Source organism: Tetrahymena thermophila (assembly GCF_000189635.1).
Source record: "Tetrahymena thermophila SB210 genomic scaffold scf_8254579, whole genome shotgun sequence".
Taxonomy (NCBI): domain Eukaryota; phylum Ciliophora; class Oligohymenophorea; order Hymenostomatida; family Tetrahymenidae; genus Tetrahymena; species Tetrahymena thermophila.
The window spans coordinates 22,354-50,222 of NW_002476350.1; the positions used below are offsets into that span (position 1 = coordinate 22,354).

Consider the following 27,869-nt stretch of genomic DNA (forward strand, 5'->3'; position numbering starts at 1 on the left):
AATGATCTTATCAAATATATTTACAATTAGTATTATGCAGAAGAAAATAAGTGCTAATATTACAATTAATTAAGATACTAATAAAAAGTAAATAAGATCATAATGATTTCATGTTTTAAATAGTAAAAGACTAGTATTTTTATTAAGATTGCTTTTAAAGCTATGATAGACTAATAAGTCCAATTTAGTTAAATTATGATGCATATTAGTTATGTAAAAAAAATAAATAAATTTCTTATTTTTTATAAATTCCTGAGTTTCATTAGCTTTTCTGACTAAAGATAAAGTATATTAGGCTAATTTTTGTATTTTTTAAATAATATTGAATAATCTCTTTTGCTTATTTACTTTAAAAAAGAAGTATTTTTCATAAAAATGTTTTTGTAGAACAAAAAAAACTTAATCATTAGCTAAATAAATATCACATAATTTGGTATTTAAGATAAAATTATAAAATTTTTTAACTTTACAGATGATAGTTAACTGCTGAAAGGTATTAGCTACTTAAGCGAGTTCAGCTTAGATTTAATGAAAAAATAAAAGCTGTTAATCACTATATATTACCACAAAATTATAAAATAAAAAGCAAGAGAATTTTAATTTGTCATTTAAATAGGTATTTTTTAAGTTTTGTGATGCAATTATTGAAAATTTAAATATACTTTTTTAAATAATTTCTTCGCCAATTAAATTTGGAAAATTATTGCATATTTTTGAGAATAAAAATATGGTCTAGTAAAATGAGGTCTAAAAAATACTAAGGACAAAAACTAAATATAATAAAGAGTAAAATTGATTTCTTACATAGGAAACCAAAATATTATTTATTACTAAAAAAAGAATTTAGAATTCTTTGAATTCTATCTATACTTAACTTATCTTTTTAAATTTGTATTAAAATCATTTAAATTTTATTTCAGTAACCTATTTATTAGTTCTTATGCTTTATCAAATCGAATATAATTTTGATAAGAATCATTCTATCAGTAAGCCACTCATAATATTTCTATTTAATTTGATGCAAATTTTTAATAAAAGCAATCAAATCTATATTTATTAGTTATATTCAATTACTTTCAATAGCAAATTAGAATTAAAGGAAATAATATCACACAAATTTATATTTTTCGAGGGTTGATTCAATACTTTCAATAATATAAGGTTAACAATAAATAATATGATATAAATTTAAATTTTTACAATCTTAGTTTAATTTAATAATAATAAATTATTTTGATGCTGTTATTTGAAAAGATAGATTTTAATTTTTATTTAAATTAGTTATATTCATAAAATATTTGATTATCAACTACTTTAGAAATATTTTTTGCTTTTTTTATATGAAACTAAGTAATTAGAATAGTTAGTCTTACAGCAACATAATTTTAAAAAGCTAATATAGATAAGATGCTCTTCCATTTATTATACTTTACTATTTTTTAACCAGTTTTATGCTTCGAAAGTAAGATAAAATTCTAACGCCTTTCCATATTTAGGATGATGTATTAATTTTTGTAGGTCTTTGTTGTTATGATTGAAGGATAAAGAAAAATTTTTAGCTAGTTTACGAGCATTGCTTTGAGAAGCTCCTTTCATTATAAAGTCTGTAAGTAAATCATTTTTCTTGTCTAGAAGATAAGCAAAAAAAGCTTTAGTTATGTTCTTGCATATATTATTTTTAGAAATCTATTCAAATTTCTCTAATAATTTATTATTTTATATGTGTTCTTCTTCTTCTTCTTATTACTATGATTAGTTAAAGAGATGTGAGTTAGACTCATTTTGTGATTATGATAGCAGGTTTTGTTGGTAATATTAATTATTATCTAAATCTTCTAGCTATTTTTAGCTTTTATCTTCACTTAAATTACACTTTAAAGCGTATTTATCTCTGTAAGTTATCTCTGTGAGATCCTTAAACAAATAATCTCTTTTAAAATCTTAGAATGACATTTATTAAGTTTATTATATTTCAATCTGCAAAAGCTTTAAAGAAAATACCTTTTAGGTAGTTTTTTGATAAAAGTAATGGTTTGGTTAGTATTTTGATAATTTTATTGACAATTAATTAATTACAACTTATACATTATAAATTATACTATTTCATGAGAGGAATGATTTTGGAGTTAAATATTTAAAGGTAATTAATTTGTACTTTTTTGAAAAAAATACTTTGACTTTAATATAAAACCCAATTAAAAAAAATAAAATCACTTGTTTAGTATTCAATAATATTATTTTAAATGATTTTAAAATGTTATAAAAAAATATTATTATCAATCCAAATATATTTTTTTCTTTCAAAAGTAATTTGTAAGTTTGCTATTGGCTTTAAGATATAAATAATATTTGAAAAGATAGAAAAAAAATAATAAAGTGTATTAAATAAATAAGTACTACATATCCTGATAAATTAACCACCAATATTATTTTTAACTATTTGCATTTTAAAAGTTTTTTAAATTTTAATAGTGTAATCTCAAATTAATTTAAGTTTTTTTTATTGAGGAAACAGGGTAATAAATTATTTTTGTTTTTAATTATTAAAAAGTAATCCTCTTTTTACTATTTCAAACAAAAACTCATAAATTTAAAAGAACACAGTCAATAAACATACTTATAAATATCAAAACTAAATAAATATTTCTCAAAAATTATTTTTTTTAATTCTATATTTTATTATCTTTAATAATATCCATTTTATAATATGAAAACTTAATGAATAAGATGTAAAATCTAATATTTAAAAAAAGATACTCATATTAACTCAAAAAACAATTTGAAACATTGGTATATGATTAAAAAAACTGAAAGTCAATTTATTATTTTACAATTTTTTAGTCTTTAATTTGTGAGCTTGAACTTATTTAAAGTTAGATAAAACAAGCAAAATCATACTATTTCTATTATTCATAAATAAAAATAAGTTGATATCATTCTTTAAATTTGCTTGAATCGTTAAATAAATATAAAATTTAATATCAATTTTTACTCTATTTAAAGCTGCTTTTCTCATATGAATAAATTTTGAAATTGATAAGTTAATTTTCTTCCTCACAATAACAAAATTAAAAATCACTCTTTTTTATTCTTGAAATTAATTTAGCTAAGCTTTTCTGTCCAACAATGAAGTAAGTAAATTAAATATGGCAATTATGTTTGAATATAATCTTTTGAGATCATTTATATACAATTTATGTATTATTAAGCCATTTTCTATTTTGATAGTTATATAATTATTAACATTAGATCATTAACAAGATGTCATATTTGCAATAATTACAATAGTAACAATTTATAAATTCCAGTTTCTTAAAATAAATTGAACCTATTATTTAATTAATAAAATTAAATATTTATCTTGCAAAGAACGTGTCTTAGTATAGATTGAAAAATAGTTAACTTATTAATATTAATGTTCTATATAGTTTCTAAAGTTATTACTTTTGAATCATAATCTTGAATGGATAACTCTTTAAATTTATTATTAATTGTTAGAAAAATATTTTAGAAGAGAAAGAATGAGTTTCAAATATTTTTGAGTTTGTTAAAGGAGGGAATATTGGTAAGTTTTTTGATGATTTTCAATTTTATTGAATGAAAAAACTTAATTGATTTAAAAGCAATTAAAATCAATTTTGAAGATATTTTTGATTGTCAAATAATTTTTAATTTCATTCTTTATAAATATTTAAAAAGAGGTTTTAGGTTTATAAAGATTTAGCAAATAAAAATATTCAACGTAGTAAAAAAAAATTCCAAAAAAAATAATATGTTGTAATTTTTTTAATTGTGTTTATCAATTAGATATTAAATTATGTTTAACTTCAATTTATCTTTTAAATTTATCAGATATAAATATATAATGTTTAAATATTTATTTTAGAAAAATATTTTTTTTAATTTAATGGTCAATGTATTTTTAATTAATTCAATATTCAAAAGAAAAGAAAAATTTGAATAGAAGGCTGAATTTTTTTTTAATTAGGATGCTTAAATACTTGGTTAAAGTAGATTTCATTATACACCTTAATTACAGCATATATGGTAATATTAAACATATAATTATTACATTAAATATATGTAATATAATTAGATAGAACCAGAAATTTTTATTGTTTGATATTTAAAAATATCAACTGAAAACTTGAATTATCAAATTAATAATAAAATTTGAAAAAATTAACAAAATAAAAATAGAATGATATTTTAGTATTGAAAAATGTATTTAAAATCACAAAAATTAGAAAATTCTGTTTATAAAATCAAAATTAGATAAATCGAAAACAATCAATGAATAAATATCATTTATTTTTTACCTAAAATTTCAATAATCATTTCAAATATTATTTGTAAAGATAAAGCTATTTATACTTAATAATTTTTATATTTATTGAATTTATTTAAATAACTATCTCTTGAAAGACTAAGTCTTTAAGTCGCATTAAATTACTAGTAAAATTATGAAAAATATAGTTATTTATTAACTCTAACACCATCCAAATAAATTAATAATAAAAGAATAATCAATGTAAATATGTAAATTTAAATCTTTAATAAATATATTTAAAAAAGGAAATTCACTACTTTTATCAAAATATGAATTAAAATTCTAAAATACCTCCATAGGAAAATAGAAGGTAAGAGATAATCAATAAGTTTTTTTGTGCTTATTTTTTAATACATTTAGAAAAAATTTGGGTTAATAGAACTACTTATAAACCACAACATTTAAAGTAACCAAATATTAAATCAAGTAAATACTCTTTAATTAATAAATAACAAAATATAATGGTTTACCATTAAAAAACTAGAATTTAAATTAGGTGATGCAAATAAACATCATATTTTTTTTAACTAAAGTGATTAATTAATCACTTTTTCAACCATTAAAATTTACATTATTTGAGTAAATATTCAATAAAGTAAAATGTGTGAAAAGGAAGATTTTGTTTTAAATATAAAAAAGTTTAAATTTTTATAAAATAAAAAAATGAGAATAATTAGCAATTTAATATGTGAAAAGAAGTAAGTATTTCGAAGTTATCTAAAATTTATAATTTATACGTTGAAAAAATTTTAATTTAATATATTAATCCTGTACTTTTTAACTTTTAGTAATGTTAACATATATATTTTTAATCACTCTTCAATCAATTATTCTTTTTATTTTCTTAGAAATTAATAAAAACCCAACAAAATCACTTTTAATAATTGATTACTGATATTGAAAGATATTACTTGATTCAAAGATATATTTTGAGTAATTCATATCTTTTATTTTCTGATACAAACACGAAATCTTAAAAAAATTGATTAAATTCTTTAAGAGTAAATTGATTAATATAAATAAAATAACTTTTAAAATAATCCTATTAAATTTTAAATTACAGTCTACATTTCTGATAATCAAGTAAAATCAATTACTTCATACATATATGATTTTGAAGCACATTTAAATTACTTAGGGTAAGATTTTTGTTCATTATCTATTATTAAATAAAGTCTTTTTACCTTTTTTATATGCTATTAAACGATTAGAATAATCAGTATTGCAGCAACATAATTTTAAAAAATTAATGTAAATCTGGTGATCTTCTTTTTATTTAACTTTACTCTTTTCCAGCCAATACTCTGCTTCAAATGTAAGATAAAATTCAAAAGCTTTTCCATATCTAGGATGCTAAATTAATTTATGAAGGTTATTGTTATTAAAGTTGTATGATTATGTAAACTTTTTAGTTTGCTTGCGAGCATTATTTTCTGAAGTTCCTTTAAATACAAAATCTGTCAGTAAATCATTATTCTTATCAAGCAGATTTGCAAAAAAAGCTTTTATGATATTTTTACATATGTTATTTTTAGAAATATCTTCAAATTTTTATAGTAAATCATTATTTTAATAATATTCTTCATCTTAGAATTCTGAGTTATTTAAAACAGATGAGTCTGACTCATATTGTGATTTTAAATAAGATTTTTGTTGATTATGTGAATTTATGTAAATATCTCCATGTCTTTCATTCAATTTACAGCTAGAATTAGATCCTTTTTCAAAAAGAATACCTGAAACATTATTAATTAACAAATCTCTTTTAGTATTTTAGTGCTAAAACTGTGTATCTTATTTCATTTCTCTTAGGTATATTATTAAATAAATGATAATAAATTTTGGTAATTTACTAATTAAGCCACAGATTTTTATAATATTTTGGTATTAATTTGCTTTATAAATTTTATTTATTATTTTCCTTTTATATTACTTCTTAATAATTTATATTAATCGCAAAAATATAAAATTGTTAGAAGAATATATTTAAAAAATAAAAAGAGTTGATTTTTTTTGTTAAAATTAGTTTTTGTTTGTTTAGTTTTAAAATCATGACTCTTTTATTTTCTTTCTATCTAAAAAAGTCTACCACATGAAAGTGTAATCTCGCTGTAAAATATTGAGAATACTGGGAATAAAATTGCTTTAATGGTTAAATTTTAACAATTATAACTTTACTTTGATCTTCTTTATTTTTTATCGATCGAATAATTATAGAAAAACAACTTTTCTATTTATAATATTATAAATATTTAAAAATCTTTACTTCAACGAGCTAGCCCAAAAAATTTTGATAGAAGAATTATAAATTTTTGATTGATTCACCCACTATAACTTTACATATATATTATGCAATCTTTCCAGCCAATTGATAAATAAAATCATGACTCTTTTATTTTCTTTCAATCTAAAAAAGTCTACTTATGAAAGTGTAATCTCTCTGTAAAATATTGAAAATACTGGGAATATAATTGCTTTAATGGTTAAATTTTAACAATTATAATTTTACTTTGATCTTCTTTACTTTTTATCAATCGAATAATTTTAGAAAAATAACTTTTCTATTTATAATATTATAAATATTTAAAAATCTTTACTTGAACGAGCTAACCCAAAAATTTTGATAGAGTAATTATAACTTTTTGATTGATTCACCCACTCTAAATATTTGCATATATGTTATGCAATATTTACAGTCAATACATAATTATTAATTTTGAAAAGTAATTTGAATAGTAAGTTTAATGAAAATATTATTATTGTTGTGTAAATAAATACATTCTAAAAATTGTATTTTTATTAATAGCCTTTATTTAGTCTATATTAATTAAAATAAGTTACCCACCAATTAATGTATGCTTTATATATTTATTCAATTATATCAGAATATTTATTTTTATTCTATTTTATAGTCTTTAAGTAAAGAGCTCGAATTCAATTCAACGATTATTTTAAAATTTCCATTTATGATACTTATTACATTTTTATTACTATTATTCATTTACTTAATCTGAACAAAATATGAAAAACAAAAATTAATAAATTAAAATTTATGAAAAAATATTTAAATTTATCAAATAAATCAAACATATTAAATATATTTTAAGGTAAAGGTGTCTATCCTTCTTTAAAATGTAAAAAAATATGCATTCATGTATTCGAATATAAGAATTTTTTAATTGATAAAGCTTAAAATTTTATTTTGATTTTATTTTAGCTTTTGTAAAACATTTTTTTTTTTGTAATTGAAATAAAAGAGGCTAGAATTTTTTGTCCATTACTTTCGATTTAAGCTTATTTGATTATAATTTAAAGTTATTTGGATATGTTTATTATTTGTTTACTTGTTAGTTTATTGTGTTAATTAATTACATGTTTTTTTCAGTTTAAATGTATTTATTTATTATTTAAATAACAATATTTTGAATAAATATACAAGAAAATATCTTTATTTATTTATTTGTTTAATTTTACTATTTGATTAAGAAATACTTAATTATTTATGAATATTTTTGATTATTAACATAATTATTATTTAGCTTAAGTTCATTTATAAATATTTAACTCCAGATTTTTTCTAATATTGTAGCATATTCTTAAAATTTGATATTATATTGAGTTTTTTTTAGAGAGATCAAATTTAAATGAGCAATTTTAAAATTATTATTTCTGAATATAAAGAAGAAAAGCTTGAATTACTAGATAAAAGCAGAGTTAAAGTTAATTAATAAATAAAGAAGGAATGATATCCTCCCTTAAAAAATTTGTTTATAATGATTAAAACCTCACAAATTATAAGACTAAATCAATTTAAATAATATGTAGATTATTAAAAGCCTACTGTTTCTAATTTTTAATTTCAAAAACTCATTAGAAATTATTTTTTTAGCTATTATTTCAATACAGATAATTTAAATTTTTGTTGAATTTATTTCAATAAATCTCCGTCTATAAAAGCATAAGTTATGAAATTTTTAAAATCAGCCTAATTATTATTTAGAATGTCCTAAAAATCAAAAGCCATATATATTAATAATAGAAATTTACACAAAACTTAAAAAAAAAAGTCAAATAAATATTGAATGTTTATTTTAAAGAAAACTAATACAAATAATTAAATTTAAAGAATATTATGATGCCCCAATTAAAAATTAGAGGCTAAAATTTGAAGATTTTTATTTTTAAATTTATTTTTTCAAACTTATTTAAAAAAAGTAGGTAAAATAATCCCTTTACCAATAATTTTTCAGTAATCCAACAATAAATAAATCAAAAATATATTCTTTGTTTAATAATTTACAAACAATTTAAATATCTCATAAAAAATACGTATTTAAATATTATGATGCAATTTTTGATAATTATTTTTCATCACTTTTATAGAATTCGATATATTTTAACCATTAAAATTGGTATATATTTCTTCAATATTCATGAGAATATTAAAATATTTAAGAATAATAAAAATTAGAATTTGCAAAGAGAATTGACAAAATAAATTCAATAATATAATTAACTTTAAAAATAATGCCAACTTCTTTAATATTTTGTCTTTTTAAATTGTATTTCATTAAGGTAAAATTTCATATTTAATACAGAAACATTTTTATAGTTTTTGTCTTACAATATTTAAATTAAATTAAGTATATCAATGTTTCTTCTTTTTTTGTGAAATAGATTGTATTTTGTTAACTTTTTGTTAAATTCAAAAATTAATTGTTTGTAACCCAATACTTTATTTTTTGATGTAAACAAAAACCCTTAAAGAAATCCACAAATTTATTTTTTGTAAAACTGATTTATTTTAATCAAACAACTTAAAAATAGACAAACAATAAATATACAAGTACTAACTAACTAACTAAATTTCCATCAAGTAATCTAGAAAGGTTTCATGAATTAGTATGATAATTTTTTACACTTTTTATCGCCAAACAAAATATTTTAGATTTTTTGTATGTTAATTAGATGCTTGGAATATTAATTATTGTATCAACACTATTTAAAATGTCAATATTTTTTTTTTACACAATTTTTAGCTTCAATAGGAAGGCGAAATTCAAAAACTTTACCATATTTAGAATTCTAAATTAATCTATAAAGGTTAGTGCTTTTAAAGATATAAGATTAAGTAAATTATTTTGCTTGTTTACAAGCAATTTTTTGAGAAATTCCTTATAATGCAATATCTATTAATAATTTGTTATTGGATAAAGTAAATAAGTATTATATTTTATAATAAATTACAATTTTATTAATATACTTCTTCTTTCACATTCTAAGTTACTTAAAACAAAATAGAAAGAATCTTGTTGGTATGTTGATACAGAAATTTATTAATCATATAAACTAATCTAAACATTTTCCTGTCTATTTTTTATACTTAAATGAAAAGGATAATTAAATTCATATAAACAAGTATCGTCTGTCTAACATTGTTTATATTTAAATTTTTTTTAAAATCTTAGGATTGCATAGTGATACTTATCTCACTATTAGATAAATGTATCAATTAAGTACACTTTAAGTATTTTTTAATAAAATTAATATATATACATCAATCACATATTTAAATATAGCTGTTCCATATTTTAAAATATTCGCAAAAAATTATTTATAAATAATAAAAAAATGGCTTCTTTAACATATAAAAAAATAAATCTACCATACAAGAATATCATATATATAAAGTAAAATACATATTTTTATTAAATTTTTAAATATTTAAAAGTAAAAATATAAATATCTTTTCTTAAGGATATGGTGAAAGATAATAAAAGGGTTTTATTTGATAACTAATTATTTTAAACCTTAATAAAAAAACTGTGTAAGAGGAAATAATATATTCAAAAAATTTTAGAGTAACTATAAATTAATTTAAACATATACTTTTTAATTAATAACTAACAAAATATATTAATATGTCATTAAAATATGTATTATTAATTTTTGTATCGCAAATTAATATATTGTTTTTACTTTCATAATTTTAGCCTTTAAAACCGAGAAGATTAGTGTACTGTTGTAGAATAAAATTAAATCTATCAAAAATAATAAAATATCTTAATAAGAGTTTAATTAAATATATTTGAAAAATTTATTGCTTAATTCAACAACAAAATATTTTTTGCCTTTTAGTATTATTATTGTTATAAGTTGAGTGGAATTTTGAGCTAATTATTTTTTTCTAGCAATAAATATCTCTTATCTATTGATCAGAGTTGTTCAAGTCTTTGTTTTTCTGGTGTGAATATAAAACTGAAGAAATTTATTAACTCCTTTAATTTTCAATAAATAATAAGTATAATAGCTTCTAAAATAATCATACAAAAAATATATTACTAATAAGTATTTCTTAATTATTTCATATTTGATTTGAAAGTATATATTTAAGATTAGATTTTTATTCATTATTTCTTATTAAATACTGTCTTTTTACCTTTTTTATATGCTATTAAATGATTTGAATAATCAGTATCGCAGCAACATAATTTTAAAAAATTGATATAAATCTAATGATCTTCTTTTTATTTAACTTTACTCTTTTTCAGCCAAGACTCTGCTTCAAAAGTAAGAAAAAATTCAAAGGCTTTTCCATATCTAGGATGCTAAATTAGTTTATGAAGGTAACTGTTATTAAAATTGTAAGATTTAATAAAATTTTTAGCTTGTTTACGAGCATTATTTTGAGAAGATCCTTTAAATACAAATTCTATTAGTAAATCATTATTTTTGTCAAGAAGATAGGCAAAAAAGGCTTTAATGACATTTTTACAAATATTATTTTTGGAAATATCTTCAAATTTTGATAGTAAATTATTATTTTATAAATATTCTTCGTCTTAAAATTCAGACTTATTGAAATGAGATGAATCTGACTCATATTGTGATTTTAAATCAGAAATAAATTTCTTTCTCTTTAAAAGTCATCAGCAATTTATAGCATTTTTTAAATGAAAAAATGTCATTTTAAACTTCTCATTTGTTTAAAAACGATTTTTCCTTATTTATAATTAATTTAAATTAAAAAGATAAAATAAATATTTCATTCAAAAAATATTTTTTATTTTTATATTATCGAAACTTACATAAAAATATTTCAACTTCCTCAAAAAATATAAAAATAAATAAATGTATGAATTAATTAAAGATAAAAATCAAACAGAAACTAATATTTTTTCCTTTTGTAATAAATCTTTCAATAGATAAGGGGATAATTTAGTTTTTTAAAGAATCAAATGAGTTTAATTAACACTTACTTTTTCTTTTGTAAGCGTTTTCTAAAAATATGTAATATTATTTAAAGATTACATAGATCGTCCAAAATAATTGATTTAAAAAAATTTACCAAGTTTCATAATTTATTTTAAGAATAAAGGGTTTCGCATTTCTTATCTATTAGGACTAATAGTCAAAATAAAAGTGGGATAATGTCTTTTTCCTTTTTATTGAAATATTAGTGAAGTTCTAATTTATTAGCTTAACAAGTGTATCCCCACTAAATTTTTAATTATTTAGCTATCAAAATATTTAAGCAATAATCAATTATTATATTATTTTTTTTAAAATCCAAGTTAATAACTTAAATAAATTATAGATAAACTAAAAAATTTTTTTCTTGTTTATATTTTTAAGGTATTAAATAAAATTAATAATTAACACATTTTTACATCATTAAAAAATGGAGTCCGTCCTTAATACCATCAAGCATTAACAAATATTTGTCTTTCTCATATAAATATTAATTATAAAAGTAAATTTATGATATTTGATGTTGATTTATGATTTATGGAAAATAATTAATACTAGATCTTAATCAGAAAATAAATACATTTTTTTTGTATTATAAAGTAAATAATAAAAGCAAATTCAGTTTAAAGATACTAAAAAAATAGACTTAATATTTTCATATAAATAAAATTAATTTATGCTCTTACAATTTACAGTATGTCTGTTATGGAATTTAATAGAGCGATTTAAAACTCTTATTTAAAATGATCTGTTTTTTAGTCCATTTTTAAAATTTTTTAATGAAATAAGGTTTTTATCCTTAAAACAGAGAAATGAAATAATAACTCTAAGAGTTTTGATAGTTTTTCTATTTAATTGAAATTCAAAAAACTAATAAAGAAAAACTCATAGTAATTAAATCTTTTTTATCCACAAGTTAGTTTGTTAAGTAGTTTCGTTATAACAATTATTTTTTAAAAATATTTTTTAAATGTGTGCTATGCTCTTATCTATAAACAAGTAATTTTAGTACATCACTGTTTAAAATTCCACCATGCTTACAAAATTAAAATTTTAATAAGTCGTTCGTATTCAGTATTTTGAAGTGGTAATAGAGGGTAAATAAGATATAATTATTTTTTTTATAGTACTTTTTTCTTATTTTTTATTAAAGCATAAATAAATAACTTACTTTGCTTCAAATATGATAAAAAGAATAAAAATAATTTTTAAACATAAATTAATTTTTGGAAATAACTTAAAGTTGTAAAATATATTTAAAATATTGAATTTAAAAATGTGTATTTAAATGAATTGTTGTAAATACTTATTTTATTAATTCTAAATAGAGTAATGAAAATAAAAAACCTTAATTATCTAAAAAATTCAAATAATTAAATCAATTAACAAAATAATATTGAATATTATTATCAAAATAGAATCACAATGAGTATTATGCAGAAGAAAATAAGTGCTTAAATTACAATTAATTAAGAAACTAATAAAAAGTAAATAACATCATAAAGCTAATATTTTTGAACTAGCGAAAGACTATTACTATTATTAAGATTGTTTTTAAAGCTATGTAAAATTAATAAGTCCATTTTCGTTATATAGCCATACATATTAGTAATGTAAAAAAAAAAAAAATTTCTTATTTTTTTTAGTTATTAAGTTTCATTAGATTTTTCTGATTAATCTAAAAATAAAGTATATTAGGCTAATTTTTTTGTATTTTTAAATAATTATATTGAATAAACTCTTTTACTTATTTACTTTTAAAAAGAAGCAGTTTTCATAAAATATTTTTGTGAAAACAAAAAGGATTTAATCATAAGCTAAATATCAGATAGTAGTCATTTAAGATAAAATTTTTATATTCTTTAAGTTTCTATTCTATATTTAACTACTGAAAAGTATTTGGTTCTTTAGCGAGTTCAGAGTAATTTTATTATGAAAAAATAAACTCTATCAATCAATATATATATATATTATCACAAAATTTTTAAATATAAAGCAAGAAAATATTAATTTGTCATTGAAATAGGCATTTTTAAGCTCTGTGATGCAATTAATGAAAATTTTAAAAACACTTTTTTTAAAAACTTCTTCACCAATTAAATTTGCAAAGTTATTGCATTTTTTGAGAATAAACACATGGTCTATCTTAAAATGAGACCTAATAAATAATAACCAAAAAACTAAATATAAAAAATATTCTTATTGATTTCATACATAAGAACCCAAAATATTATGATTTATAGAATTTTAGAATTACTTGAATTCTATCTATTGTTAACTTATTATTTTAAAATTTGTATTAAAATCATTTAAATTTTATTTCTGTAACCTAATTTTTACTTCTTATGTTTGCTTGACCATTTCAAATATACTTTTGATTTTAGTTATTCTATCAGTAAAACACTAATAATATATCAATTTAATTGAATGCAAAAATTTAATAAAAGCAAGCAAGTCTATATTTATTAGTTATATTTAATTACTGTCAATAGAAAATTAGAATTAAAGGAAATAACTAACATCACACAAATTTATATTTTTCGAGGTTGATTCTATACTTTGAATAATATAAAGTTAACAATAAATAATAAGATATAAATTTAAATTTAGACAGTCTTACTTTTATTTAATAATAATAAAGCATTTTGATGTAGTTATTTGAAAATATTTTAGTTTTTTATCTAAATTAATAATATTCATAAAATCTTTGATCTCACTCAACTACTATAGAAATCTTTTTTGCTTTTTTTATATGAAACTAAATAATTTGAATAGTTATTCTTACAGCAACATAATTTTAAAAAGTTAATATAGATAAGATGATCTTCTTTTTGTTATACTTTGCTGTTTTTTAACCAACTTTGAGCTTCGAAAGTAAGATAAAATTCTAAGGCTTTTCCATACTTAGGATGATGTATTAATTTTTGAAGGTCTTTGTTATTATGATTGAAGGATTAAGAAAAATTTTTAGCTAGTTTCCGAGCATTGCTTTGAGAAGCTCCTTTCATTATAAAATCTGTTAGTAAATCATTTATCTTGTCTAGAAGATATGCAAAAAAAGCTTTTGTTATGTTCTTGCATATATTATTTTTAGAAATCTATTCAAATTTCTCTAATAATCTATTATTTTATATGTGTTCTTCTTCTTCTTATAATGATTAGTTAAAGAGAAAGGACATATAATCATTTTGTGATTATGATAACAGGTTTTGTTGGTAATATTAATTATTATCTAAATTTTCGAGCTATTTTTAGCTTTCATCATCATTCAAATTACACTTTAAAACATATTTATCTTTGTAAGTTATCTATGTGAGATCCTTAATGAAGCAGTCTCTTTTAAAATCTTTGAATGACATTTATTAAGTTTATTAAATTTCAATATGATAAGGTGAAAAAGTAAATACTTATTAGGTAGTTTTTTGATAAAAGTAATAATTGGTGAGTATTTGTTAATTTTATTGACAATTAATTAATTACAACTTATGCAAGATAAATTATGCTATTTCATACTTTTTAGTGAGAGGAAAATGTTTAGAGTTAAATATTTAAAGGTAATTAATCTGTATTATTTTCAATAAAAATAATTTAACTTTAATATAAAATCCAAATAAAAAATATAAGATAGATCCCTTCTTTAGTATTTAATAGCATTATTTTAAGCGTTTTTAAAAACAATATATTTATCTATTACCATATTAATATTTTATTTTCTCACATAGTATCATCAATAAATGAGATTCTGAAGTATCCATTAAACATTTTTCTATATCAATTAAGCTTTCAGTAAATCTGTGGTAAGATGAAAAATTTTAAGCTTTCACTAGTGTAAGTGAAATTAAACTAAGATTTTTTTCACCAATTTAAAGAAATAGTAAATTTTATTTATAAATTTGAATAAGATCATTTGTTTATTATAACAATAAGGTTTATTCATGCTTTTTAATCTTAAATTTTGATAATAGAATCATCTTAATAATAAAAAAGAATTTTTTACTCAAAAAAAAAAAATAAAAGACCTAATCAATAGGAATCAATTAATCTAAAAAAAAAACTTTTATACTTAACTTTATTACTTGATTGATATACTTGTAAAGAGTAATTTAATAAATATTTTTTAATAATGTTAATACTTAAACATGAATTTCAATCTTATTTAAATAATATTGATTAAATAATATCTACTCAATTCATCTAAAAATAAATTGTGTAAAATTTAGTATGATAAAGGGATCCATACCTAGCTTTAAAAGCCGTCTTCTATGGTCTATAAAAAAAATATATATTTGATTTTTTTAAATTCAAAAGCTTTTTAGAGTATATTTTCATGGAATATAAATATAAATTAACAGAAATGATAAATTAAATTTTTCATTTTTTTAACTTACATTAAAAAGTTATTTGAAAATTTAAATAAAATTACAAATATCTGATAAATTTTATTTTAGTATTAGTTAATTAAATTCTCTTATGTTTACTAATTTATCTATAGGTGTATTTGATGATTTTTGTTTCAAATCACCTTTGAGATCTTCCATTAATAAATAATCAAAATATTTCTTTGGGGAAAAACACAAAGCACAGCACAAGGATATTAAAAAGAAGATAAAATTTTTTTCTTTATTTAATAAGAATTAAACAAAAAATGTAATCAATAAATATTGATGTAAATTTTATATGGTAAAATTAAAATAAATTTATAATTATTTTTTAAATAGATTCTATCAACGCATAAAATTAAAGCTATGCTTTTCAAATATTTTGTAAATGAGTTAGATACTTTTTAATTATTTCATTATTTTCAATTATGATTAGAAAATATATCAAACTATAATTCAATTAATTTATTTATTGCTAAGATTAAGAATAATAAAATATTGCTTTCATGATTATACTTTTAGAAAAATGAAAAATTTTCTAAACAAGAAGCTAAAAGGTAGCATTCTTATTGGTTGTAGTTTTTTCAAAGTAAAGGTTTGAATTACTTTTTATTTATTAAGATTTAAAGTAGAGGTTTTAGTTATTATTTGATAATCATCTTAACTTTATCATTTTCAAGATGATTATTTAAATTTCTAAATATTATTTTTTATCCATTATTCATTTGTAGTTGGATTAATTTAAGTTATCCAACAATAATGATTTGTCAAAGAAGTTTAGCTTGAGTCTTATTAATCTGCTAATTTATATAATTCTAATATGCCATCCACTTGCCATTCTGTTAAAAATTATAAAAGCTCTTTTTTTGTATCTTCGTATTTTGTTTACATGTATTTGATAGTCCTACCTAGGGCTACACTAAATGATTTGCTTATTTCTTCTTAAGATTGTAAATCGCTAATAATTTTGTACTCTTTTTTAATGTGCTTTTAGTGGTCTATGAGAATTTAAGAAGCAGCGCTTGATGCATCTTCAACTGTGACTGTAGCATATTTTTTCTTATTACCTAATAGCCCTTAAAACATACTTTATGACACTATTGATTATGTGTGATTTAAAAAAATATCTGTAAACAATGGCAATCTTAAAATTCCATAGTTTATGCCACTACTTTTTAACTCTTTTTCTATTTGAATGAACTAACCTCCAAATATGGTCTCTGGGTGATTAACAGATGGAACAGAAGCTAATAAAATATATTCAACTTTAGCTTTTTTTGCTGCCTATATAGCATTATTAGCCAAATGAGAGCAGTTAACATGTTCAGGAGTTGCAATAAATAAAATATTATAATCTTTTAGGATTTGTGACAATTCTAGTTAATCTTAAGCCATATCAGCCTTAATAATGCTTGCGCCTAAATCTTATAAATCTTTTATTTTTTCAGGGTTACTTGAACCTGCAGTGACATTGGCTTTTTTAGACAAAAGGCTTTTTACTGTCGCTTAGCCAATCTTTCCACTTGCTTCTAATACTAGAATAGATTATTTTACTTGCTGAACAATAAAATGATCTATATTCGTTTTTATCCATTGATTAGTTGTTGTAGGAGTAGAAAAAGTGATCTTTTTATAAACTTAGGTCCAAGTAGATAATTTGATATCTTTGTTATTAATTATAGAAAAATATTCTAGAACTCTTTCAGCTTCTATATTTGTTAAACCTCTATCTATTATTTATTATTTTATTTCTTACTATCCTATTTGTTAGTATTTAACATTCTTTTTTAAATTATATGAAAGTTCTTAAGCTAATTCATTATAGCTTTTTTTATCACTTGCTATTTTTATTGTTTTATTTATAAAATTAGAGTAATTACTCAATACTGAAGCAGCTGCTTAGGCAGCATCTTTAACTGTGATAATATTGAATTGTATATTATCATCAATTGGACCATAAAGTGTTGCATCGTTTTTTATTGAATCATAGTTGGATAAAATATCTTCTATAAAAATTGGAAGCTTCATAAAACCATATGAAATATTTGTTGCTTTGATTTATTCTTCAATTTATTGAAATTAGTTAGCAAAAGAAGTATTTTAACTTAAATTTAAAGAAGAAGAAATTAATAGATAGCTAACTCCAGAACTCTAAACAGCTTTGGCTATTCTTTATATGAAGTTAAGAGAACTTACATGTTAAGGTATTGCTAAGAAGACTGCTTCAAACTTTTTCATTTATTCAATAAGTATGTCTTCTTCACTAGTTAAATCTACTTAGGTCACTTTGATTCTATTTTTAATATATTCATGAGATATTTTAGAATTCAAGTCAGAAATTCCAGCAGTTACCTAAATATTTAACTTTTTAAGTTCATATACAGTTGCTTGACCAAATTGTTCAGATGCTCCTAGCACTAATACATTTCTTAAAAAATTCCTAATTTTTGTAGATCCACAGCCCATTTTCTCACTTACTTTTTCAATTTTGTTATTGTTTTTAGGTTAATTGAATTATATTCAATAAGCTATTTTAATTCTGACATCTTTTAATTTAAAGCTTTTTTATTTTTTAGTTACTTTGTAAGTATAAGTAAATAGAAAATTAATAGAAGTTTAATAGAATGATTTAATAAAAAATATCCTATTTTTACATTTAATTTTACAAAATATATAATTTTTAGCTTAATAAAATATGTAAATTATCTAAAAATGTGGAAATAGACAAAACACTACAAATCTATTCGTTTGAAACGAAAGGATAATAAGTATACATAATAACTATGAGGGAGCAAGAATGATATTTAAATCATAAAAGTTGAAAAATAATAAGCCTTCATTCTTATTGAATAATTTTTAAAAGGATAAACATTAAAAATATAAATAATTTAAAAGTAATATCATGTTTATTTTGATATTACTGACAAATATTTTAGGAAAAATTAAAGAAAAAAATAAAAAATGTAATTTAATAATTTAAAATAGCAAATAAAGTAATTGTTTTAATAATTTCAATAAAGAAATCTGTAAATTAAATCTTTCTATTATTATGATTAGAACAGTTTTAGAACAAATTAAAATTTAATTTAAAATTTACATTACTTATTTTTGTTTAAAATTCTTCTAGAATATTTTAATAAGTGTAAAGTAGAGATTAAAAAAAGAGTTTACAATTTTATTAAAGGATAAATGAAAGTAAACTAAATTAATAAATTTAATAAAATTAAAACAATTTTTAAAAATATTAACATTTAAAAAATCTTAAAAAACATAGAATAGCATGATATTTAAATAAGCTAATAAATATTATTATTATATATCATTCTGTTTTAGCAGCAAAAGCATTTTAATGTTATTTAATCCATGCTTCATTTGATGTAGGATCTTTGCCTGTAATAGTTTTGAAATCATGACTTAAAGTAGAAACTGAAGCATCTTACTTCTCTGCAAGTTAATAGAGTTCAATAATACCATTTACTTGCCATTCAGGGAGGAAGGCAACCAAGGCTTATTTAGTTCCTTCTACAGTAGCGTTAACATATTTAACTTCTCTTCCAAGGGCATTAGTGAATGAGTGAGCAGTTTCATCTTATGACTGTAAGTCGCTAACAATTGTGTATGTTTTATTGTGATGTTTATCGTGGTGATGGAGAATTTCTGCTGCAGCAACACCAGCATCGTGGCAAGAAACGCTAGTCATTTTAAAGTGACCATCAATAGGACCATAGAAGGTATTTTAGCTGCTAATTGTTGCTGCTGAACCAAAGAAATTTTCTGTGAACATTGGTAGTCTAAGGAATCCATAGTTCAAACCACTTTATTAAACTTCTGATTCTATTTCTCCAAACTGTCTTCCAAAGAGAACATCATGGTTACCTGCAACTGCTACAGATACAACTAACAAATATTCTACTTTAGCTTCTTTAGCTGCTTTGATAGCATTTGAAACTATTTATGCACGATTTTCAGTTGATGGAGTTACCAAAAATACGGCTTTATAATGAGCTAAAATTGCAGCAAGTTCTGACTAACCTTAGCTCATATCTGCATGAACTACTTTTGCTCCAGCTGCTTCAAGTTCTTTGGCATTAGCTTTAGAAACATCTCTAACACCAGCAGTTACATGTGCCTTTTTCTCTATAAGAGCTTTAACAGTTGCTGAACCAATATTACCTGATGCACCAAGTACAATAATGCCTTCCTTCTTGATTTCTTCCTTTGCTCCAAAAGCTTACTTATGCTATGCAATCCAGTCATGAATGCTAGTGGTATTACCTCCAGTGACTTCTTTAAAGCTATTAGTTAATACTAATTAACTAGGATTTTTATCATCTATAAGCTTGAAGAGTTCTAAAATACCATCTGCTTACCATTCAGGAAGGTGATGATCAATGAAGGATTTCTTTGCATCTTCATAGCTAACTTAAACGTATTTAACTTCCTTACCTACTACTTTAGAAAGCTCGCTTGCTATTTCATTTTAGCTCTTCTTATCGCTTGTAATTTAGAATATTTGATTTTTATAATCTTTGTAATGACTTACTATTGAAGCAGCGGCATTTCCAGCATCTTAAACAGAAACTTAGCAGAATTAAGCATCAGCATTTACTGGGCCATAGAAGCAACCTTATTGAGCAATAGCCTGTGATTGCATAAGCATATTTTCATAGAAAATAGGTAAACGGAGAATTCCATAGCTGACTCCTAAATTTTTCACTTCGTTCTCTATTTCTCTAAATTGCTTGCCAAAAAGTACTTCATTATCGACAACTAAAACTGAGACTACAAGGATGTATTGCACTCCAGCCTTCTTAGCGGCTTTGGAAGCGTTGATGGTAATCTTAGCACGGTCAATGTGTCCAGGGGAGTTAATGAAAACGGATTCAAAACCCTTTAACTTTTCAGCTAAAGCATCTTCTTCGGAGCTCATATCTGCTTAGATAACTTTAACTCCTTAATTGACTAATTCCTAAGCCTCTTTGCTATTAGGGTCTCTTACACCAGCAGTAACATTAACATGGTGTTTCTTAAGAGTCAAGACTGTAGCTTTACCTATGTTACCTGTTGCACCTAAAACTAAAACGCTAGAACTTACAGGAGAAGATTTACTTGAACTGCAACCCATTTAAAGTAATTATTATGTTTTTTTATTATTACTGAATTATTTTAAGAGTATTTTTTTTTTTCGTTTTTAAATAATGATAAATTATTATAGCAATTAATAATTTAAATCAAGCTTTTAAAGGCAATACTAGCTAGCTGGAAAATAATCGATTATTTTCTTATTATGCATTTTTTAATAAATATTGTTTAAAAATAGCATTAATAATTTGTTTCAAGCCCAGAATTTAATTTTTTATAACTAATTAATAAAATTTTATTAGTCAAATAAAGAAACAAAAGAGCTATCATAGTTTTATTTGCAATCATATCAGCTTCATTAAAATATAAAATTGATTTTTATAATTACAATAAAACCTGTTGTACTAGCACCTAAGGAACCAAAAATTTTACCCAAAATTTACTAGTACCCCTCTATAGATAGGTTTCATGATCAAAAAGTTAAGTTAGGGATTGAAACTTTTGCCCATTTTTAATGAGTAATTAGTTTATAAAGTATCCAGTTGTTAGGTTTTCCCATATAAATAAGTGACGTCAAATTAGAAAAATAAATAAATAAAATATTCATAGACTTTTTTAGTATTTTTCTTGACTTTTAATGGTTTGTTTATTTTGAAAGTTTAGCAATACTTTTGGATAAATAAATAATTATTTTAAAAAAAGCTTTCTAACAGATATAAAAGCAAGATTTATAAATCATGTTTTTTTTGTATTAATTTTATTTTAAAAATAGAGAAAATACTCCCATTTATAAGTAATTAATTACTTTCTTTACTAGTATTTTTTAAGAAATTAGTAAACATAAAAATTAGAAATTTATTAATTTTTTCTAGCAAGATCAGAAAGATAAAAATAGTATAAGATTGTTTTGAATAAAATACGTTTATTTTCAAATAAATCAAGGCATTTTTTAAAAATAAAGTTTTAAAATCATCTAAAATTTAACTTTAATATGTAATTATTAAATTATTTTTATTGGAAAATTTTTTATTTATATTATATTTTAAACTACTTAAAATGTGTGGTTTAAAAATTTTTAATCTTCAAGTAATAGATTAGCTTTTTAATAAAATAAATTAGTTAATAATATAGATTATATTTTAAGTTAAAAGAATTTATTTTTGAATAAGAATTTAAATGTTTTACAAATATTAAAAATTAAACAATTATTTAAATAATTAGATAAATACTAATTTAATTTCAATTAAAAGACTTATTCACTAAAAACTAATTAGCAAATAAATGATATAATTTTTACTGAAGCAAAAAAATAATATGTAAATGTAGAAATTTATCCTAAATATTTAAATTACAATGCAATTAATAACTAAATTAAATATTAGATATTTACTGTATATAATCTAATTTATGGAGGGAATTTATATAAATTTTTTTTTGAAATTCATCTCCTTTAAATGCCATCAAATTTAAAATAGCATTTTATGTAATAATCCATCTTAAATAAAAAACTTATGAGGTATATATATGTATATGTCATTTTATCCTCTAGACATCAAGTAATGAATAAAAGTTATTATTAAATTTACAAAAAATAAATATAATCTATTTAGAATTTACTCTATAAAAATGTTTTTCCTCTAAAAATGAAAATGTAAATCATTTTGAGCAATTGTAGTTATTTTAATATTTAAATATTTATTAAATTAAATGCTCTAAAAGCAAAAATAAATGGTGAAGAAAGTTCTTTAATTATAAAGAAAAACATTCAAATATAATATTTAAATTAAATAAATAAAATTACAATAAATTATCTTTAATATAGAATAAAGTATAATAAATACATGATTTCTAAAAATATTTATTATCATAAGTATGTCAGTCAGTCTACAATATTATTAAATTGATTTTTAAAATACTTTCAAAAATATTAATGAAGTGAATTTTATTTGAGAGTTTGTGAAAGATATTTTAGCTTATTTCTTATAGCTTTATTTTATTTAGTTAATAAGTTAATCATGTGGTGAAATTTTTTAGTGAATGTGAAAATATAATTAATTGATTGTATTTAGTATAAAAAAAGACTGGTCAAAGTAAAGAACATTGAAATAGATAATATTTGTAATAAATTTCAAAACAATATTATTGTTTCAAGTAAGAGATAAATATTAATTCAAGTATATTTTTAAAAAAAAGTATCTAGTAATAAAGATTTCCAGATTTCAGATTATTTTATGAATTTTTTTGGCAAAGAAAAGTTTCTGATAAAATTTATTGATATAGAGCAATTTTTTTATGGGTTTGATTGATATGATATGCACCTTATAAATTTTAGTATCAAAAAATAAGAAAAATGGGTTTTTCTTTAATTCTCATCTATAAATTAAGTATAATTTAGTAATTATCAAAAAATTAGAAGTAAGAAATTAAAATAGAAAGTGAGGTAAGATTAAAAAGATTATAAAATCCTTGATAGAAAAGCAATTTATTGAATTACTTGCTTTATTATTATAATGTATAGCGTTAACAATATATCTAATTGTTCAAAAAGCGCCAAAATGGATTAAGTGTAATCAAAGACTCATAAAATATAAAAAAAATGGAAAAATGAAGAAGCCAAAAAGGTAAACAATAAGAACTATTTACTCTTTATTGAGGAGAATTCCAGATTTAAAGGCTTTAATTTTCCTCATAAAAATAACTAATACTCTCATACAAATATATTATCATCTGACGAATCAACTTACAATTCCTCTTCCAATACCGAAATAGATAAAAAGACTTAGTAATCAGACATCTTTGACAATTTTTCCTCAAGCGCTTTGTAATTAACCCAGAAAAATGATTAGCTTTATCCTTTAAGTTCTGTTATTTGTCAAAATAATACTTCATAAATGATGAACTAAAAATATTATCAATTAAATGCTACTCCAATAATTCTTATAGAACCCAGCGAGTCAAAATGCTTTTGCCTATACAATGAAGTTGTTCTTGATTTTGATCTCTTGGATGAGTATAAATATATTTACTAGAAATCTTTGACGTAGGTGCTTTCTTCTTTTAAAAAGGTGAACCAAATTTAAAAGCTAAATAATGGTGATCTAATTGAAGTTTAGTAAGAAAGTTTTTCAAACCCAATATTAGAATTTACTTTCTTAATTAACTAGCTTAAATCCTTAAATAATAGTGAAGCTTATAGGTGGTCTTAAGCTCTTCATGTATTTTAATAAAAAACATAATCCCAAATAAATTACATCACTAGTCTTAAGCAATAAGAAGGATAATCTTAAAAATTAAAAAATTTATTTGCTTAACGCAAACAATTTGCCTTTTAAAAGGCTTAAAAATTATCTAAGCTAATTCCTAGAAATCAATATTGCATGTATATTGTATATAATTTTGATTATGAGAGCTTAACTGTCAGATAGTCTCACACTGGATATAGCAGAAAGCTTCTTGACATTATGGGAATTTCTATGCAAGATGCTCCATCTGTTTTTCTAAGAAAAGGTCCACTTGATTTAATAAACAAAAAAACTCATACATGGAATATGCTCTTGGCAGCAATACAATTAACAGGACATCCAAAGTAGGAAGTAATTGATATTGCAGAAGGGGAAACATTCATTTAAACGTTGGATGACATATAACTGCATGCAAAAATTAGCATTAAAACTAACAACCTAACATTTTAATATGATAGCCACAACAATATAGATTTACCTATTTAAGATGATATGATGGTTGAAATCTTTTATGAAATAGATGAAGAAAATCTAACAAAATTCTATAAGAAACGCAAAGAAAAGAGAATCCTTGAATCCTTCTCAATTTATGACATAATAGATGGAGAATTTGAATATTTAATGGAAGTTGAGAATTTCTTATAAAAGTACTACGAAGCAAATATTTCTTCATTATCATAAAAGAAAAAAGCTGAGTTTGATTTAAAAAACAAACAAAAAAATGGTGTACAAAATTAATGTTTGGTTAAAAGTGAGAACAATAAATATTATAGCCTATCAGACTCACATATAATTTCTAAGAATTTGGATAAAATGATCAATAAAGATTCCTCTATAAACTAAAATGTAGTAATCATAAAAGGAAATTTAAAATTGTCTGACGATTAAGATCCAACTGTTTTAATTTGAAATATTAAGAAGATTGATTATATATACCACTATCAATAAAATTAGTTTATTCACTAAAAATTATTTAACAATTCATCGGCGATTTAAAAAAATATTTATAACAATCATAATAAGATAACTCTAACTAATTAAAATAAAAGTTAATCTCCATAAATAAATAAATAAATAAATAAATAATTAATAAAATTAATTGATTACAAATTTACTCCTACTAATGTAATTAAAAATTTTTTGATGCAAATATTAAATAAATAAATAAATCAATCAATTAATTTTGGCTAATTTTTGAAGTAATTCCTTGTAGAAAGCAATATCATACTAAATAAAATATTTAATTAAAAGGTCAAAAATATATTTTCATTATGAATAAAATAATAACATTAATCATTCATTCATTCATTAATAATATTAATCTAACTTTACTAAATTACTAAAACTAAATTTCATTAACTCTTATTAATTCATATCCATTCTATTTTCTATACTTTATTTGCAAATTATCTGTATTTTTTGCTTCATTTTAAGACAATAAATATATTAATTAAATTTTAAACATTAAAAATTAACACTCTCTCTTATTAATTCAATATTTTTTTTAAACATATCAACTAGTTTAAATATATTTTTTCTTCCTTTTCTTTTTAAAATAATATGTTTATTTTAATGTAAATATTAAAGATATAAAAAATATTTATTTTTTTACATTTTTAGATAATACAAAAATTATATAAATATCTTTAATAGAAAAAAATAAATAATTTGCATAGCTTTTAATTAATATTATAAATAATATTTAAATTTAAATGAAAATTTATTTGATTTCATATATCATTTTTCCAATAAAAAGCTAATATTCTAATAAAATTTTAAATAGTTTATATGTTTTATAAATTTAGTAGTATTTAAAAGAGAGAGTTAGTGATTCTTTCTTCAGTAAATCAGATAAAAGTAATAAATAACATTTTCTCAATTTAGATAATTAATGTTATTTTTAATGTTAATCTAGAGAAGTAGTATTCTATTTGATATATAATATAGAATAAATGCTCAGTTAAAGTATTTATTAACCACAGAAAATAAATATTTTTTCTTTCTCAACATTATATATATTACAAATTGAATATTTTAATTTGTATTTAATTAAGTTATTAATGTAAATTTAGAATAGAATCTATATTTAAGTAAAGAAATATAAATATTTTGTTCAAAGAAATTAATTATAATTTAATAGTTCAAAATTTTATATATATTACAAAAAATATTCAAGCAAATAAAGGCATAAAAATAAAATACGAATTAATAAAATAAATTTTCAATAAATTAATTGTTTTATTTGAATTTTGCTTATAGATTTTTTACTTTTTACAAATATTATTTGTTGTTAAAATGTATATATAATTATCTATCTATGTATGTATATAAGTATTTGTTTATTTATTTAAAATAGATTTTAAATATTTGCAAAAGCTTATTTATTTATTTATTTATTTAATTAATTTTTTATCAGAATTTCTCATCCATCCATCATATATCTTTTTGATTGATTATTTAAGAGTGAGTGCTTAGTATCTATCTATCTATCTACTTGTATGTATTACAACTTAAATTATATAAATCATCTATTTATTGGTTACTGTAAATCCGCATTTTTCTTATGCTTAAAGCTGTCGGTAAAATATAATTAGAACTTTGGTTAGTTTTATCAAAAAATTTAGCATGTTTTATTACACCAGTTTTAACTTTATGTTTATTTTAAGGGAATTACTGCTTTTTTTGGTTTCATCTTTCGTACTAGATCTTAAAATATTTGAAGGGCAATTTAATCTTCTTTTTTTAGAGATATTTCGTAAAAAGGAATATTATATTTATCTGCAACTTGCTTGCCCTCCTCAAAAGAAACTTCTCTATATGACTCTAAATCTTTCTTATTTCCAACAATTACTGCATGAAACATATCCTTTTTTATCAGTCTAACCTTTTGTATATACTTTTCTTCTAATTCCTGTAAAGAATGCTAACTTGTTATTTAGTACATAAACACTATACCATTAGCTTTACGTATAAATTCGTCTATAACAGAATCATAGAAAACTTCTTGTCCTGCAGTATCCTAAATCTCTATATATTAAATATATTTATATTGATTAAATGTCAAATAAGCTCTATATAAATATCAAATGATGAATATGATTAATGAACTCTTGATATAAAGCGAATTGATTGCAAAAAGAGGATTTTCTATTTATTCTTATTTTTTATACATTCATCTTTCAAAAGAAATTGAAAAACACAAAAATGATGGTTTTTTATTTGCTAAAATAACTTACCAACATGCTCATCTTATCCATCAACAGACATTTTGAATTTATGGACATCATATAATGTAGGGTCGTATTATTCAATGAACCTGCCTTCTTTGACTCTTACTGTCATAGTTGTCTTACCAGCACTACCTTCACCCAACAGGACTATATTAAGTATATCGTCTTTATTAGTTGAAGAGTCCAAAACGGACGATCTAAAAGGCCCCATTTCTCTCATGTTTAAATTGGTGAAATCTATCTTTATATGGTCAAAAATTAATTGATTAATTGTTTATATATTTTTTATTCTGAAAATAATTAATTATAATGATTATTTTTTTTTTGATGTATATAAAAAAATTTATTAGAAATA

General features: G+C 20.7%; 7 protein-coding genes across 7 annotated transcripts; 1 reads left to right on the forward strand and 6 right to left on the reverse strand. All coding sequences in view use genetic code 6, as the record gives it.

Annotated features, from left to right (window-relative positions):
• Positions 1-1,305: 1,305 nt before the first annotated feature.
• TTHERM_00666120 (hypothetical protein) lies at positions 1,306-1,953 on the reverse strand (the record flags this gene model as incomplete). Its single annotated transcript, XM_001019981.1, has 1 exon — positions 1,306-1,953. One exon carries the CDS (start codon positions 1,951-1,953, stop codon positions 1,306-1,308), a length of 648 nt encoding a protein of 215 aa, XP_001019981.1.
• Positions 1,954-5,482: 3,529 nt separating this feature from the next.
• Positions 5,483-6,133, reverse strand: TTHERM_00666130 (hypothetical protein; the record flags this gene model as incomplete). Its single annotated transcript, XM_001019982.2, has 1 exon — positions 5,483-6,133. One exon carries the CDS (start codon positions 6,131-6,133, stop codon positions 5,483-5,485), a length of 651 nt encoding a protein of 216 aa, XP_001019982.2.
• An 8,165-nt stretch (positions 6,134-14,298) lies between these two features.
• Positions 14,299-14,940, reverse strand: TTHERM_00666160 (hypothetical protein; the record flags this gene model as incomplete). Its single annotated transcript, XM_001019985.1, has 1 exon — positions 14,299-14,940. The coding sequence occupies one exon, from the start codon at positions 14,938-14,940 to the stop codon at positions 14,299-14,301; it is 642 nt and encodes a 213-aa protein (XP_001019985.1).
• A 1,695-nt stretch (positions 14,941-16,635) lies between these two features.
• On the reverse strand, positions 16,636-18,426 carry TTHERM_00666170 (NmrA family protein; the record flags this gene model as incomplete). The annotated part of the gene is made up of 1 exon (XM_001019986.2): positions 16,636-18,426. The coding sequence occupies one exon, from the start codon at positions 18,424-18,426 to the stop codon at positions 16,636-16,638; it is 1,791 nt and encodes a 596-aa protein (XP_001019986.2).
• Positions 18,427-19,279: 853 nt separating this feature from the next.
• On the reverse strand, positions 19,280-21,085 carry TTHERM_00666180 (Trk system potassium uptake protein TrkA, amine-terminal domain protein; the record flags this gene model as incomplete). The annotated part of the gene is made up of 1 exon (XM_001019987.3): positions 19,280-21,085. The coding sequence occupies one exon, from the start codon at positions 21,083-21,085 to the stop codon at positions 19,280-19,282; it is 1,806 nt and encodes a 601-aa protein (XP_001019987.1).
• Positions 21,086-23,552: 2,467 nt separating this feature from the next.
• On the forward strand, positions 23,553-25,193 carry TTHERM_00666190 (hypothetical protein; the record flags this gene model as incomplete). Its single annotated transcript, XM_001019988.1, has 1 exon — positions 23,553-25,193. One exon carries the CDS (start codon positions 23,553-23,555, stop codon positions 25,191-25,193), a length of 1,641 nt encoding a protein of 546 aa, XP_001019988.1.
• Positions 25,194-26,406: 1,213 nt separating this feature from the next.
• On the reverse strand, positions 26,407-27,840 carry TTHERM_00666200 (Ras family small GTPase). Its single transcript, XM_001019989.3, has 2 exons — positions 27,521-27,840; positions 26,407-27,311 (listed from the first exon to the last, which is right to left on the reverse strand). The coding sequence occupies exons 1-2, from the start codon at positions 27,732-27,734 to the stop codon at positions 26,896-26,898; spliced, it is 630 nt and encodes a 209-aa protein (XP_001019989.2). The 5' UTR covers positions 27,735-27,840; the 3' UTR covers positions 26,407-26,895.
• Between the last annotated feature and the right edge of the window lie 29 nt (positions 27,841-27,869).